Source organism: Aquarana catesbeiana, linkage group LG11 (assembly GCF_042186555.1).
Source record: "Aquarana catesbeiana isolate 2022-GZ linkage group LG11, ASM4218655v1, whole genome shotgun sequence".
Classification (NCBI taxonomy): domain Eukaryota; kingdom Metazoa; phylum Chordata; class Amphibia; order Anura; family Ranidae; genus Aquarana; species Aquarana catesbeiana.
The window spans coordinates 103,739,670-103,754,857 of NC_133334.1; the positions used below are offsets into that span (position 1 = coordinate 103,739,670).

General features: G+C 37.0%; 1 protein-coding gene across 2 annotated transcripts in view; it reads right to left on the minus strand.

The window, feature by feature from the left end:
* Nucleotides 1-15,188, minus strand: part of PIDD1 (p53-induced death domain protein 1) — a 69,091-nt gene that overhangs the window by 13,656 nt on the left and 40,247 nt on the right. For both annotated transcript variants that reach the window (XM_073604821.1, XM_073604820.1), the window contains exons 11-12: nt 9,553-9,703; nt 6,238-6,361 (exon numbers count right to left, since the gene is read on the minus strand). In XM_073604821.1, the coding sequence (XP_073460922.1) occupies nt 6,238-6,361; nt 9,553-9,703 (275 nt within the window). The remainder of the gene's footprint in view (nt 1-6,237; nt 6,362-9,552; nt 9,704-15,188) is intronic.

The following is a 15,188-nucleotide window of genomic DNA, read 5'->3' on the forward strand; positions in this document are numbered from 1 at the left end:
TTTTTTTTTTGTGTTTTTTAAAATCAAGTTTTTTTATTTTTTTGGTTTTTTTAAAATCAAGTTTTTTTTTTTTTTTGTGTTTTTTAAAATCAAGTTTTTTTATTTTTTTGTTTTTTTTAAAATCAAGTTTTTTTTTTGTGTGTTTTTTAAAATCAAGTTTTTTTATTTTTTTGGTTTTTTTAAAATCAAGTTTTTTTTTTTTGTGTGTTTTTTAAAATCAAGTTTTTTTATTTTTTTGTTTTTTTTTAAATCAAGTTTTTTTTTTTTTTGTGGTTTTTGAGAAAATCAAGTTTTATTTTTTTGTGGATTTTTTAGGTATTTACGAGAAACAGCCCTCCTTTTTTCAATTAGGTTAAACAGCCATTTCTGTTCAGCCAAAAAAATAAAGAGAAGGCCCAAAATGGGGTCAGAAAAACAGGAAATGAAGGACATGATTGATGTTTTGGGGTTTCAAAAAGGGCATTTAGATTCGACCCAAAACATCAATCATGTCCTTCATTTCCTGCTGCATACGATCCAGCCGATTACGCATTTCATCGATGTCCTTATTCCAGGCCATTATTTGACCAATTAGCCGTTGGGCACTTTCTGAGGTGAAATAGTCACTTCTTGTTGTACCTAAAGTGGAATGAAACCAAAAAATGTCTTTAGAAATATGCACACATACATAGTTTACCTTACCATAATAAAGCTGTTGTCTCAGACACTGACCTGGTGGGGTGCCCATGTAGCATAATTCCTCCACATCCTCGGGGGTGGCGCTGTTGCTTGAATCAAGCACAACCAGATCCCCTAAAATAGAGTAGACAAATTACATTAAACAAAAGGCAGCCATGCATAGATTACCGTAAGCTGGTGTGTCAGACACTCACCTGGTGGGGTGCCCATGTCGCCCACCTCTCCTTCCTCCACATCCTCAGTGGGACATGGGCTGATTTCCCAATCATGTTTGGCTTGGGGTGGACTGTCTTCTTGTTGGCTGAGTGATTTTTCCCCTATGTGAAACAAAAAATTATTAATCTACTTAGCACACAGATATTTTAGTACATAGTAATTTTCCAACATTTGTAGTGAAGTGGTTTGTGTAGAGTTCCTATTTTACCTCAATATTTAAAATTATAAAGACATATCGTATAGATAGATATCTAGATATCAATATCTCAAAATATAGTTAATAATCTTTTGATCTCTCTCTCTCTCTCTCTATATCTGGAACAAAATCTATAAATATCTAACTAAATGTAAAGCCAAAAAAAAAGATAACTTAAAATATTCAAAAAGAATGTTTTACATTTCTATATCTATCTATCTATCTATCTACCTATCTCTATATTTCTCTCTCTCTATATATTTCTCTCTCTCTCTCTCTCTATATATCTCTCTCTATATATATCTCTATATATCTATATATATATATATAGATATATCTATATATATATATATATATATATATCTTTATCTATCTATATCTATATATCTATATAATAGATATATATATATATATATATATATATATATATAGATATATAGATAGATAGATCTATCTATAGATATGTAACGAAGTTTATTAAAAGATCGTTTAAAACGATGAACAAAAAAATCGTATAGGAAGGAAAAGCACATGGAGCAGTATACAAGGTAATAAACACAAGAGAAAAACACGACAAGTACTTACTTTTTTTAAGAACTTTCCGGATACGTCTGTATTGATCCGGCTCCCTGAGTTTCAGGTCAGACCATCTTTTTCGAAGTTGATCCTTGGAGCGCTGGACCCCAAAAGATGCCTGCAAAGTGTCCACGACCTTCGCCATTATTTTGGCCTTGCGCAAATTTGGCCGTGCGTACGGCCCATACTTCCCGTCATAGTCGTCTTTGTGAAGAATGGCCACCATCTCCACCATCTCTTTAAAACTCATATTAGAGGCCTTAAATCTAGGCCTCACAGATTTTGTTGACGTTCCAGCCTCCGGGCTGTCTCCACTACCTGAGGTCGTCAACATGTCAGGTGTCTCCGCCATTATTTACTCCACTACGCGCCGTAACAAAAAATGGGCGGAGAACATGAGTTAAAATCGAACGTCAGGGGCGGGCTAGTGGACCAGGACGTTACAAAACGAAGGTAATTTTAGATATATTTTTTTTGGGGTTTTATGGTCATGACTTTGTAGCAAGCGGCCTATATGGCTTGATAGATTGATGAGGCCTACATAGGGAGAAGATGATGAGGGGTTAGCAGAAACCTATAATAAAAGTGTTTTTTGTCTTGTGACTTCATCTTTTCCAGATATAATGAATCCCCTATTTAAGGATCCAGAGTTCCTTACAGCTTTTATTTCGAAATATCGAGAGATGAGGAATTTGTGGGAGGTGAAACACCCTCAGTATTATGCAAAGCATGTGAGGAAGTCAACGCTGGAGAGACTTCTGTCCTTTGTCCAGGCGACCATCCCGGAAGCAACAATGGAGACATTGCTCAAGAAAATTGGGGTCTTGAGGAACATGTATAAGAGGGAGCATAAGAAGATCCAGGAATCAAGGAGATCAGGAGCATCAGCAGATGATGTTTATGTACCCAGGCTGTGGTACTACAATCAACTCCGTTTTCTTGATGACCAGAATGAAGCCAGGCCATCACTTTCAACCCTTCCCTCCACCCTTCCCTCCACCCTTCCCTCCACCCCAGCAGAGGCTGATGAGGAGCAAGCTGGGTCTTCCATCCTGGATGAACCAGATATGACATGAAATTCCGACCGTGTGTAGGCTCCATCGGACATTTGTTGTCGGAATTTCCGACAACAAAAATTTGAGAGCTGGTTCTCAAATTTTGCAACAACAAAATCCGTTGTCGGAAATTCTGAGCGTGTGTACACAATTCCAACGCACAAAATTCCACGCATGCTCGGAATCAAGCAGAAGAGCCGCACTGGCTATTGAACTTCATTTTTCTCGGCTTGACGTACGTGTTGTACGTCACCGCAATCTTGATGTTCGGAATTTCCGACAACATTTGTGCGACTGTGTGTATGCAAGACAAGTTTGCGCCAACATCCGTCGGAAATAAATCCAGGAATTTGTTATCAGAATGTCCGATCATGTGTACGCGGCATTAGTCACTCTCCCTTTCTTTTTTTTGAGTCATCAAAGTGTTATCAGCCTCCCATTGCTATTAGTGAGGCTGCCTCCTGCAGATTATTTGCCTGGAACCCCTGCTAGGGTTCCCACATATGATCACACATGGCACATGGAATAATCACTGCCAGCAGCTATAGAGGATTGATAGATTGACTTCCGTTCCTACTGAACTGGCCCAATTTTGATTCGTCTATCGCTGACTTAAGAGATCAAAAGGGAGTAAAGAATTCCATTGTTATATACATCTTAGGAATATAGTACCTCTTCAGATGAAGGTTTGATTCAGCGTGGGCAAATTGACCGACAATGCCATATGGAGCAGATGACCATGCATAAGTCACTTTATATGTGGAGTGCAGCTTTGATGTATTCAAACCCTAACAATGAACTTCTATTATTTGCTCCTGTTTTGTATGTAAGGCCGTTTGCACACTGTACTGATGTATGAGCATCAGCTATTCCTGGTAGAAAAAAAAAAAAACACATGAGGATGGGCTGTATACTTATTTGCCTATTTGCGATTGTGTACACACAAGCATAAAAATTCTTCTAGCTTAGTTAATGAAGGAACTGTGGCTTATGCATGTATTTGCACATACCTGACTGGTAACTCAGATCTCTGCATTTATTTTTACTGGTCTATACACAGTGAATGTTTATGTTCCTGTGTATACAAACATATTACAATCAATTTGTATTTAGGTCAGTATCAAAAAAAAAAAAAAAAGCCTATATGCCTGAAAACTGAGTGTTTTCAGGCAGCATTGTACAAGAAGCCTAAAGTAAACCATTGAACACATTTTGTTTCATCTACTAACTAAATGCAAAAAAGACACTTGATCCTGCCAGAAATCTTGATAACTTATAACTTTCTGTGCTTTCTACCTGTGCTGTTCTCTTGTCAGTTACACTGTTCCCAGCTATCTCTAAGTGTTGTCACCATAGGACAGAAGGTATGCTGCTGGTATGATCACCAGGTAAAAATAAAAGGAAAGTTGGGAGTGCTTGAGGAGGTTTGGGTTCGGTCCCAGATTAACCAAATAGTCAACTCTTTTATATGGGGGTCCAACAGGCACAAGTTGGCATGGAATACCCTTAAAAACCCTACCTCTGCCGGAGGGGCAGCCCTCCCGGATATACACGCATACTACATAGCTGCGCAGATCTCACACTTCTACCACCTCCACAAAACAGACAACACCATATACCAAGCTTTAACATGTCAAAAGCCAGACAAAGCTACATATTCCCCCTTACAAGTAATATTTAGAGGCAGGGGTGGTGGGAAGGGAAGAGTCGACCAGAACCCTCTACTACATCAACACAAAAGCATCTGGGAGATTGCGCTCAAACTGACCGGGGCTGACTTCTTCCACTCACACACACCCTTGTGGCATAACCATCAGTTGAAAGAATTAGTGCACCTACCGAGCGCTACAGTGTGGGCAGCTAAAGGAATCACGTTTCTATTTCAAGTACTTACCTCCCTGTGGGTAAAAAATTTCCAATCCCTCAAGGAAGAGTTTGAACTACCTTCACACATGTTGTTTAGCTATATGCAACTGAGACATGCTTTACATGCCCAATTCACAGACGGATTCCCTAACACACAAATGTTACCAATGGTTGAAGTGATCATAGGTGAAGAACCATCTAAATTAATATCCAGCCTTTATAGCATCTTACGTACACGCACGGTAGCAAGAATCATAGATATGGCTAAAGTTAGATGGGAGGAGGACATAGGCCCAATAGATGATTCGGATTGGGAAGAGATATTGGAAAATGTCAAGAAGTCATCTCCTAGACTTTCCGAACGCTTGACTCAGTTATATGTTATCCATAAATCTTACCTTACACCATCAAGGCTAGTTAAATTCTCTCCAGATCAGAGTCCAAAAATGTCCAAGGTGTTCAGTTAGCCTGTGTTCGTTTTTTCATTTGATATGGGAATGTCTGGATATCCAGAGTTACTGGGCACAAATTATTAAATTCTTACATGACCATATGGGCTCGCCTCTACAGCTTGATCCCAAAATGTGTTTATTAGGACTACTTCCAGACGCTGATATGGAAAAGTATTTGGCTACCTTCCTTTATGGAACCTTTTTTTGTGCCAGGAAAGTAATTACTAGACACTGGATGAGGGCTAACTCTCCCACAATCCAAACCTGGATCGGTGAAATAAACAAGACACTACCATATAAAGGGGTGTTGTATAGTCATAGGGGTTGTCCAGCCAAATACAACAAAATTTGGGACAGGTGGCTAAATTCCAGTGAAACTTGTGTGGAATAACTAACCGAGTATGGGAACACTTAGAAAGAGCATTAACCACGCCAGGTTAAACAGCTCGATGTAATACATGTAATACCGAAATGTTTGTTGGATGTAGTTGGATAATAAACAAAAAGACTATAGCAATAATTACTACAATGTTTCAGGAGTTGCTGTAACGGATACGAACCCTTCAATATATTGATAATGTACTTAAAGCTTATGTATAAAAGCATATTTTAATTGCACTGATGTAGCATATGTATTCCATACATGTATGTTCTAACTGTAAATAAACATGTTCTTTGATAAAAAAAAAATAAATAAATAAAAGGAAAGAAAAGCCAGTAAAAAATAAAGAAAACTAATGCAGCCACCTCATCTAAGGACCGGAAAGCTGCAATATATTACATTTTTGCACATAGGTTTAAAAACTCTTTACCGATATGTGTCATTTTCTACTCTCCTACCAACATGTATGCACATGCACAAAAAGTTTTTTAGTTTTCTAATGTGGACCAATTAAAATAGTAAGTGTGGCTTTTTCATTATCATATAACAGCTAAGCTATGTTCAGTCATGCTATTGAAATGTCTCTCTGTTTTGTTCTATGTAAGCTGTGACATGCTGTCATCAGGGTGTAGGATCTCGAACTGTATTTCATCTCAGCAATTGCAATGAAATTAGGTTAAATTTTGTGCTTTCGTTAACATAAATCTTTGACAGAGGGGTGAAAGAAGGGAATCCAATTTCTATACCACATCACCAGGTTCTGCTCTGGAGGAGGGTGAAATAAGTGCTAGAATCCATAGCTGAAGCACATTGTACCTGAATGCAGCTTTAGACCCTGTTCAAATGCAGCAAAGAACTGTTCCCCTTCTACAAGTTCTACTTGGTCAGAGGGCTCAGGGCCTTTATATCTATCCTGGAGCTTCTTCACTGTGAAGTCCACCTGGGGAGAGATGGAAAACATTATAAATACTTGAAGGAAATAAGGTTGAACTATAAAGTTTCATTGAAAGAATGTCCTTATAAAGATGCATATCCCTTCTTGTATTTACAGGTAGGAAATACACCTATAAGACCTCTTGTACACGATACTCCTGTTTGAGCATCTACTTTTTCAGATTTTTTGTTGTTGTATGTATTTGCACACATATGCGTTCATGCAATTTTAATAAACAGACGCTTACCTGTCCCAGGGTCCTGAAGTGTGCTCACCCAAGCCGTCCCTTCCCTCTGTCTTCTGTCCCCAGCACCAGCATCTCACCTGTGTGCACCCGTTTGTGATAGTTTGCTGCTTCACAGCCGGGTGTTCACTGTGCATGCACGTGCCGTGCTGTGCATTGTGAATGGTCTTCCAGTCTTCTGGGACCTGTGACATGTCCCAGATAACTGCGGAGAGGGAGGGGGGAAAGGAGAACTTTTGTTCGGGGAAGAGAACTACCAATTGGGGAAGGGGGGGGGGTGGAGTCTTTAAAGCGGAACTTCCCATTTCTTTTAATGCGGCATCATCCCAGATTCCAAAGAATAAAGGGGCTGAAATAATCCTGAGCCTCCTTACAAACACTCAACTTTCATTCACTCTCACCCCCACTCATATCAGCCCCCAAAAGTGAAGAAAGGAAATCCTTTGTAATCTCTGCGTTGTTCTAACTAGAATTCATTATGACCGGTTGATGGGCCATTCACATCCTCCTGCATACCTGGAAATACTGGGTTCTTCAATTCCAGTGGATAGAATTACAACCAGTTTTGACAGCCAAACCTGATGGGCTCCAGAGCAAAACAATCATCAAAACAATTATGCTATACTGACTCTCAAGATTCTGCCCACACTGTGTGTAGGAAAGAATTTTGGGATACGTCGCTCTGGGGGCAGATATGAATTGTTAAAATAATTTTTGTCCTGCTTCTTTCCAATTTCAGTAAAAAATAAATCATTAAAAAGCACCATAAGACTGACTCTGGTTTAAAATGACAGCTGGTGTACAATGGGGGTAATGGGAATTCAGCAGGTCATGTGATTACACGTGGAGTAAGCATACATTTTTTTTCAATGCAGTTGCTCTGTAACAGTTCTCAGAACAGAATCCCTATGATTTGTAGCATTAGGTATGTGAATATACTTTTGTATTTAGTAGTAGAGTTCTCCTTTAACAGGCACTAGAGGTTACAAAAATACATTCTGCCTCTAATTCGTGTAAATAAGGTTGAAATAAATTCATACACATGCAGATAGTAGTTTGCTGGCATATTTAGAAAAACATAAAATTACCAAACCATTCACAAAAGATTCTGATCAAGCATCATGTACCATTCCCCAATCTAGGCTTTAGTAACACAACTAGCTAATATCTATATATGACAAAGTGTGGATTCAGCAAGATTTGTTTTCCTCCATTTTGCTTTCTAATATTTCTAGCCATTGGCATTTTCTTTACTAAAGTTGTAGAAACTGTTAACTTTACAAAAGTGAGGCTCGATTCACACCTATGCATGTTGCTTTTGAGCGTTTTTGGAGGTTTTTTTTTCATGCTTGGCATGTTTTTGAGCAGCGTTTTTGTAGCGTTTTTGCGGCGTTTTTGCCGCGTTTTTGCCGCGATTTGCGTTTTGCGTTTTTTTTTTTTTTTTGTAATTTTTTTTTTTTACAGTCTTAAAAAAAAATTACAAAAAATAAAAAATAAAAAAAAACGTCAAAAACGCACCAAAAACGCACCAAAAACGCTGCAAAAACGGTGCACTTGCGTTTTTGATGCTTGTCCATTGAAATCCATTACATGCAAAACGCTGCTTTTTGCATGAAAAAAAGTCCCCGACCCTTTCCAAAAATGCAGAGAAACAAAAAAGCATTGATGTGAACATGTTCCATAGGAACCCATGTTAAAAAATTCCCATGCATTTCTGCAAAATGCAAAATGCATCAAAAAACGCGCTAGTGTGAATGGAGCCTAAAAGCGTGTTCACTTCAAATGCATAATCATCTGCAAGGGAGCTTTAAAAAAACAAGCTTATATTACTCACAGGACTGGGTGACTGAAGTGAACTTCATATTATTTACTAAGATAAAGAAAAATTTAAATTTTATGTTAGTGAATGGGGTGTAGCTTCGCTGAATCGATCAATCATGTCTTAAGAATGTTTTTTTTTTTTACCTTGCACATGACTGGGTTTTTTTTTGCAAAGTCTCTTTTTTTTTTTTTTTTTAATATAGCTTCACCCCATTCAATAAGCCAAGTGAAAATGATCTACTCCTTTTAGTGCTGTAAATCAACCCCACTGCATTAGTTAAGACAAAGGCACCACAAGTCCAACCAGAAAAGACATGCAAAGAATCTCACATGCTTGTACCTAGCTTCATCTAGCTGTGGATTTTCACTTGATGGGATCACAAAATCTAAAAACATACAGATGCTTTTCTGAGATTCAGTTCAGAGCACAATTTACGAATGTGTACAAATACTGTAAATCTGCTACATGTTCCACTGAAGCTAAAAGAAACAGCAAACAACTTTAAGGGCTTATTCAAACGTCCAACACACCCCAGACTTCCAACGTACAACAATGGATAAAAAGACAAACTTGAACCTATTTTTTTCAGTTCACCACATGCGTGCATGGGTAGGTTTGATGTGTGCTGAGATGCATCATACTGAACATTGAATTGGGATGCATTCTACAATTAACATTGTGCAGGTGCATTACCATGTACAGTATGTAAGTAACGCAAATACCACAACGCACAAATAGAAACAGGCCCTTAATAATTATCAACCAATGATTTATTTTCGGGCAGTTAACTGTGACGTGCTGTTTGTTGAATGCGTGTGTGTGTGACTGCATGTATTATTATTACCAGATATTTTAAACTGTTCTATCAAAAAAAAAAGAAGATATACATAAAGATTTGTGAAATATACTGTAAAACCCCATTCGAGGAAGCCATTAGTGTATATACAATAAGCACAATTTGAGATATTATTGTAATTTATCACTAAAAATTACTTTTTTGCAACTAGTTTTTATGCAACTGTCACATTTTTCATGTCGCTACCTCATATTTCCATTATTGTAGCACATACTGTACATACTGTAAAAAGGATAGCAGAATTCAGAGGTCTTTTATTATGAAAGAAACATTACCTTATGTTTGGGGACGCACTGCAGCAACACTTGTTCGGGGTCTCGTTTCCTTTGTAGTGCAACAAAGTTTACCTGGTACATACGCAGGCGCTTATACGCAGTTTTGGCCAACTCACCTACGTAGGATTTTGTGGTATACCATAGCCAGTACCTTAAAATAAATAAAAAATAAGAAATATATATATAACAATATGTTACCGGAATATTAAGGTGGAACTCCAGCCAAAACAAATATTCAGTTTTTGATAGAATAGAGTAAGACCAGAACCTCTTCCTATCCCCTGCAACACCTGATACTGGAGCAGAAAATGCAACAAAATCTCCCCTATAGTGCAACAATAGCACCTCGTGGAGGTCCTAACCCTTCCTTTTGCTGCTAAGTGTCTACTACAGCGATTTCCAGCTTCTAGAGAGATCCCACAGGTATGGTATATGCATAGTTACATTGGTCCAAGCTTGACCAATGTAACTATAAAAAAAATGTAATAACTGGAATTCTTTAACTTTTAATTTGTATTTTTTCCTTGTCAAAAGAAGTTTATTGAGTATACAATGTTATAAAGATACATAAATATACATAAAGTAAGTTTACAAGGATCTATAAAGTAAGCTCATTGTTTTACAGTAGGGTTTATATAGGTAAATATCATGAAATTTCAAATATTAAACATTGGGTTCACGTAAACCTAAATTAAAGATATATATCATTTCCTTTAGTTACTTTTGTAGGTATTTAAATGATTTATACCTACTATACATATTGTTTACAAGTAGAGTGTATATAGGTCAAATAAGTTCTGATAATGAGCTTTAATCGTAAGGTGGAGAAAAGGAAAGAGAAAGAAGAAAAAGGGTTGAAAGGTAGAGGTATGGTCCACAAGGTTGTCGCGCTCGTCAGTTTATTATTCTTTTTAGTTCTCTTTGAAGCCTTAGAATGGGTGTCTCTGTAAGTCATTTAATCTGTTACCATGGCAACAGGACAGAGTCATTGAAATTTGACAGGAACTGTTGTTTTATCCAAGGATGCCAAAGTTTTTCAAATTTTGGAATTTGATTTTGATCGATGGCTACCATCTTAGCATGGGACATTGTATTATTCATTCTGTGAATTGTTTCTGCTAGTACCAATGTAGGAGATTTCCATGCCTTGGCCACTGTTTGTTTTGCAGCCGTTATTAGTTGGATCATAAGTTTGAATTGAGAGAGTGTTAACCATTCCGGTTTTAGATTAAGTAAAGTTAAATATGGATCTGGTTGTATTATTTTTTTAAATATTTTAGATGCAATCACGAAGACTTCCTTCCAGAAGGTTTGGATTACTGGGCACGTCCACCATATGTGTAAATATGTGCCTATTTCTGGACATCCTCGAAAACAAAGAGTTGAGGTATTAGGTGAATATTTTGCCACTCTAGCGGGTACAAGGTACCAGCGAGTTAGGACTTTATAATTTGTCTCTAGTGCCAAGATGTTGGGTGAAGATGACTTAGATGTGAGCCATATATTAGACCAGTCCGTGTCTTCTAAAGTTCGTCCCAGGTCCTCCTCCCACCTCTGAACGTAAGAGGGTCTATTAAGATTTGCTACTCCATATAATTGATTATAAAGTGATGAAATTGTACCTTTAGCAAATGGATCTTTTGTACAGATTGATTCAAAAATGGATAATTGGGATAATGGTGTATCCCCCTTTAGGAATGGTGTATAGAAATTTTTGATTTGGAGATATCTAAATATCTCAGAGTTTGGTAGATCATATTTTTCTCTAAGCGATGGGAATGAAAGGAATGATTTAGATGCTATGAAGTCATTTAGTGTCTGAATGCCTGATGTTGTCCAAGCTTTAAAAGAATTTGGGTAGATCCATGCCGGATAAAAGGCCGGATTTCTGATAAAAGAAAGGAGAGGATTGTGTGGAGATTGTAACTGATATTTGGTTTTTAGTTTATCCCAGAGAGATAAGAAGTGTTTAGTTATGGGATTATGAATTTTAAAGCGGTCTTTAGGATCAAGCCATAATAAATTTGATATTAATAGAGGGTCATTTTCTGAAGCCTCTATAAATACCCATAATGGGATTTCCTGTTTTGCATGGTATTTGGACAGACTGGCCAAATGTGCTGCTCTGTAGTAGTTAGTAAAATTAGGGTATCCCAGGCCTCCTTTATTTTTGGGAAGATGTAGTGTGTGTATAGGTATACGTGGTTTAGAAGAGCCCCATATAAACGAAGTTGCTCTTTTTTGTACTATTCTCAAAAAATAGGAAGGAATTGGAATAGGGAGGACTCTGAATAGATAAAGCAATTTGGGTAGAATAGTCATTTTGATTGCATTAATCTTCCCTATCCAGGATAAAGGAAGTTGCGACCATTGTTTTATTAGATTTGTGATCTGTCTTAATACAGGAGGATAATTGGTTGAGAATAAGTCAGAATGAGATGCTGTTAAATGAATTCCAAGATATGGGATTGATTTTTCTGCCCATGTGAATGGGAGTGCAGTCCTAGCCGGGATCAATTCCATGTTTGTGAGTGAAATATTAAGCACTAGGCATTTCTTAGGATTAATCATAAGGCCGGATAGGGCTGCAAATCCATCAAGAGCTGGTATTAAGTTAGGACCAGAGACCTGTGGTGATGATAGAAAAAGTAATATATCGTCTGCAAATATACATAATTTGTGTGTAATACCTCCTACTTCAATGCCAGTTATAGTTTGGTTTGTTCTGATGTATTGGGCCATGGGTTCGAGTATAAGGGCAAATAATAAGGGAGATAATGGGCAACCCTGTCGGGTACCTCTTTCGATATTAAAGGCTTCAGATTTGTATCCAGCATATTTTATATAGGCTTTGGGTTTATTATATAATGCTTTGATCCATGTTAAAAAGTGGGGTCCAAAACCCCATTTTTGTAATGAATATTGCATATATTGCCAGGATACTGTGTCAAATGCCCTCTTAATATCGAGAGATAGAAAACATAAAGGGATTTTCCGTTTTTTAGCAATATGTGCCAATAACACTGCCCTGCGTATATTATCGCCTGCCTGTCTATTTGGCATGAAGCCTACTTGATCTCTATGTATTAATTTTCCTATAATGCTATTGAGGCGTTTTGCTATTATTTTTGCTAATAATTTAATATCGAGGTTTAACAGAGAGATAGGCCGATAATTCACACAGGAAGTATCATCAGAAAGGGGTTTTGGGATCATACAAACAATTGCCATTAGTGTTTCTTGCCGAAAAGAATGTCCATCTAGAAGTTTGTTAAAAGTTTCAGTGAGAATGGGAGAGAGTATTTCTGAGAATGTTTTATAGTATAAAGCCGAGTAGCCGTCTGGGCCTGGTCTTTTGTTAAGTTTTAGGTCTTTTATGGCATTAGCAACTTCATCTATAGTTATAGGCTCATCCAAACTGCTTTTTTGATTCTGAGATAACTCAGGTAAGGTTATTTTTGAGAAGAAGGATTCAGCTTCTGTAGGATTAAATTCATTGTTTGTCTTGTATAAAGTTGCGAGATGTGAGTGAAATTTATGGACTATTTTAACTGGATTACAAGTGTAAACATTTTTTGATAATTTCAAACGTATTGGTTTGAAAGATTTGTTAGTTGAATTTAATGCCCGAGCCAAATATGTACCTGGTTTGTTTGTATTCATGTAGAAATTGTGTTTGGAGCGTTTGAGGGATTTATCAACTGATTCAGTGAGAAATAGATCGTATTCCAATCTAGATTTTTCCAGATGAGATTTTGTACTCTGAGATGGATTATCTTGAAATGATATGTAGGCTGCATTAAAATTGAGTTCTAGTTTTTTTGCTAGATTTTTGCGTTCCCGTTTAAATAGTGCCATTTGTCTTTGTATTGTACCACGCAAGACAGGCTTATGAGCTTCCCACAGTGTTATTGGGGAGATGTCTGTTGTATTATTAATTGATATGTATTCCTTTAAAGCTTGTTCAATGGCCATCTGATGTAGTGGGTGTTTTAGCATTATGTCCAGTAAGTACCACGTTGGGTCATGCGCTTTTGGTATGGCTGAGGCTATAGTAGTGTATACTGCATTATGGTCAGACCACGGAATCGGAATTATATTTGTTGCAATAATTTCTGGTATCATTCCTATTGTTAGAAAAATATGATCTATTCTGGTGAAGGTTTGATGAGGGTGCGAGAAATAAGTGAATTTCTTTTTCATTGGGTTACTTTCTCTCCATGAATCTACTAGATTGTATTTGGAAAGAAGTTGAGAAAAAGGTAATCTAGAGGTTATTTTGGATGGTGTAAAAGGTGATTTATCTAGAAATGGGAGGAGGACCTGGTTCGAATCCCCACACATTATCACTGTTCCTATTTTGTGTGTATTAATCACTTGTAATATATGTGAGAGGAATGGTGTAGGTTGTTTGTTAGGAGCGTAGTAGGAAATCACCGTGATTGCTCTATCCATTATATAACCCATGAGTATCAGGTATCTACCTTCTGGGTCTTTAATTTCTGATGATAAGGTGAATGGTGTGGATCGGTGAAATGCAATTAGAGTTCCCCTTTGCTTGGTACAGGCAGAAGCCGTGTAAATTTGTTGATAAAAAGGAGAAATATATTTTGGAGTAGAATCTTTGGTGAAGTGTGTTTCTTGGAGGCATACTATGTGAGCCTTCTTGTTATGGAAAGTACGGAAGGCTTTGGTCCTTTTTTGAGGGACATTTATTCCCTGAACATTCAGGGAAAGTATATTCAGTGGTGCCATGGCAATAGATCAAATAGTTTTGACTTACTTTTTGTTATGCAGAGCTGACTGCGCAGATCAACCTGTGTGGACTGAAGAGATGAATAGATAGAAAAGAAACCAGTGAATTCTGGAGTAAAGAGTAAGCAAAAAACATATGAGATTAGATGATACATTGTATAAATTATTTTTTGCAAGTAATCACAATTTACCCGTGAAAGAGAATCAATATCTCTCTCAGGGGAATAAGTGCCTTCGTCACACTCCCACATAATATGGTTGGGAGAATGAGGAGGGCTAATGGGGGTACACGGATCTTCCGCTTACAGGAGAGAAGTGCTATGTCAAAAGACATCAAAATGATGTTTCATTAATTGGAGTGCAGAATATAGTTTTTGTTGAAATTATTTATTCCAGGGTGGTTGTATATGGTTAGTCTTGCCCTAGGCTAAATAATTCAGTTAGAAAGGTACTGTTAATAACTTTGGTATTGATGAAGATAGTTTGAATTATTTTGGGATTTTAACCCTTTTAGAGTAAACAATTACATTTATTCATATGTAACTGTTTAGATATGTTAACTCATAAAATTGAGGTTGTATTGCTTCAGATTAGAATAAACAAAAACATAATTCTAGGAACTAGTTAGGTAATAATATATTTGTTTTAAGAAAAGAAAGAAAAAGCTTCCATTACTTCTGGATTATTGAACATGTTTGTCCTAAAAAGTAATAAATCTATTGTTATTACCTGATAATATATAACTGAACAAGAATTTCCTTATTTCACTTATATATTCTAAGGCTATATGAATCAGAAGTAAAAAGAAATATAACTGGAATGTAACATGATCCCATACAGTGTGTGACTATCAGAATGCAGTTACATTCAGTTATAAATAT